Source organism: Galeopterus variegatus, unplaced genomic scaffold (genome assembly GCF_000696425.1).
Source record: "Galeopterus variegatus unplaced genomic scaffold, G_variegatus-3.0.2 Scaffold559, whole genome shotgun sequence".
NCBI lineage: Eukaryota > Metazoa > Chordata > Mammalia > Dermoptera > Cynocephalidae > Galeopterus > Galeopterus variegatus.
Genome location: NW_007726670.1, coordinates 207,759 through 208,750, shown reverse-complemented (window position 1 = coordinate 208,750; position 992 = coordinate 207,759). Strand labels below are relative to the sequence as shown.

Genomic DNA, 992 nt, shown 5'->3' with positions numbered 1-992 from the left:
AAAAAATCTGTGTATAAATAGACCTGTGTAGTTCAAAGGTCAACTGTACATTCACATATATATGGTAAGGTTGTGTATTTACTTATTTGATCATCAGACCACATCTCTTTCTCTCTCTCTTAAATTTTTATGTGTAAGAAGCGAAAGAAAGAAATTGAAGAAAGCACAGAATCTAGTGTTGAAGATATGGAATGGTCAAATACACAGACAGAGGAGGCCACACAAACCCGTAAGTTGAAGAGTTTTGCTTAGCTTCTTCGATGATAGCTACAAATTTCATTTCCTCCCACTAGATGAGGGGTTAACTTTGGCTCATAACATTTTGATTTTATAATAAAATATTATATAAGGTCTTATATTTGTATAGTAATGTATCACAATGTCTTTAGTACACATATTATTTATTCTTCACAATAATCATGAAGTTGGGATTGCAGAGCTACCCTCATGTTGCAGATTTGGAGCCTGAGAACACCGAGCATTTAAATGGCAGAGCTGTTGTGAAAGCGTTAGAGGTAGAGACCAGAACTCTTAACTCTCAGGCCAATATCTTTCCTCTTCCTCCACTGGCCCACATAACTTTGGGAATGGTAGTGAGTGTCAGGAGTCAGATGGTTTGTACATGGTCAGCAACTGTCAAATTCCACTTGCTCACATTGCCTGATTGCTCCCTATGAAGTCTGCCAGCTCTTCTTTTTTCTCAAGTTAGTAGGCAAGGAATTAAACCTTCAAATCATCACTTTTTAAAGCTCTTGAAGCAAAAAACAAGGCATGTAATCATTTTTTAGGTGGCTTATAAATTGGTGTTGAAGGCACTTCTAATAATGGAGTAATTCCAGAAATGACATTAGTAAGGACAACATTTGCAAAGGGCAAAAACAAGGTTTTTGGTCTGTGGTATATTTAATGAATGGCCAGTGAATGTGTTCCAGATTTCATAAGAGATGATTGACTTGACTCAATGAAGAGAGATTCAATGCTGCCCACAAGAA

The 992-nt window shown here is 36.7% G+C and overlaps 1 protein-coding gene across 2 annotated transcripts in view; it reads left to right on the top strand.

Annotated features, from left to right (window-relative positions):
- Positions 1-992, top strand: part of VRK1 (vaccinia related kinase 1) — a 54,129-nt gene that overhangs the window by 47,214 nt on the left and 5,923 nt on the right. Inside the window, exon 11 of one of the 2 annotated variants that reach the window (XM_008570025.1) lies at positions 139-229. In XM_008570025.1, coding sequence (XP_008568247.1) covers positions 139-229 — 91 coding nt within the window. The remainder of the gene's footprint in view (positions 1-138; positions 230-992) is intronic. The other variant, XM_008570024.1, reaches the window with a different exon arrangement.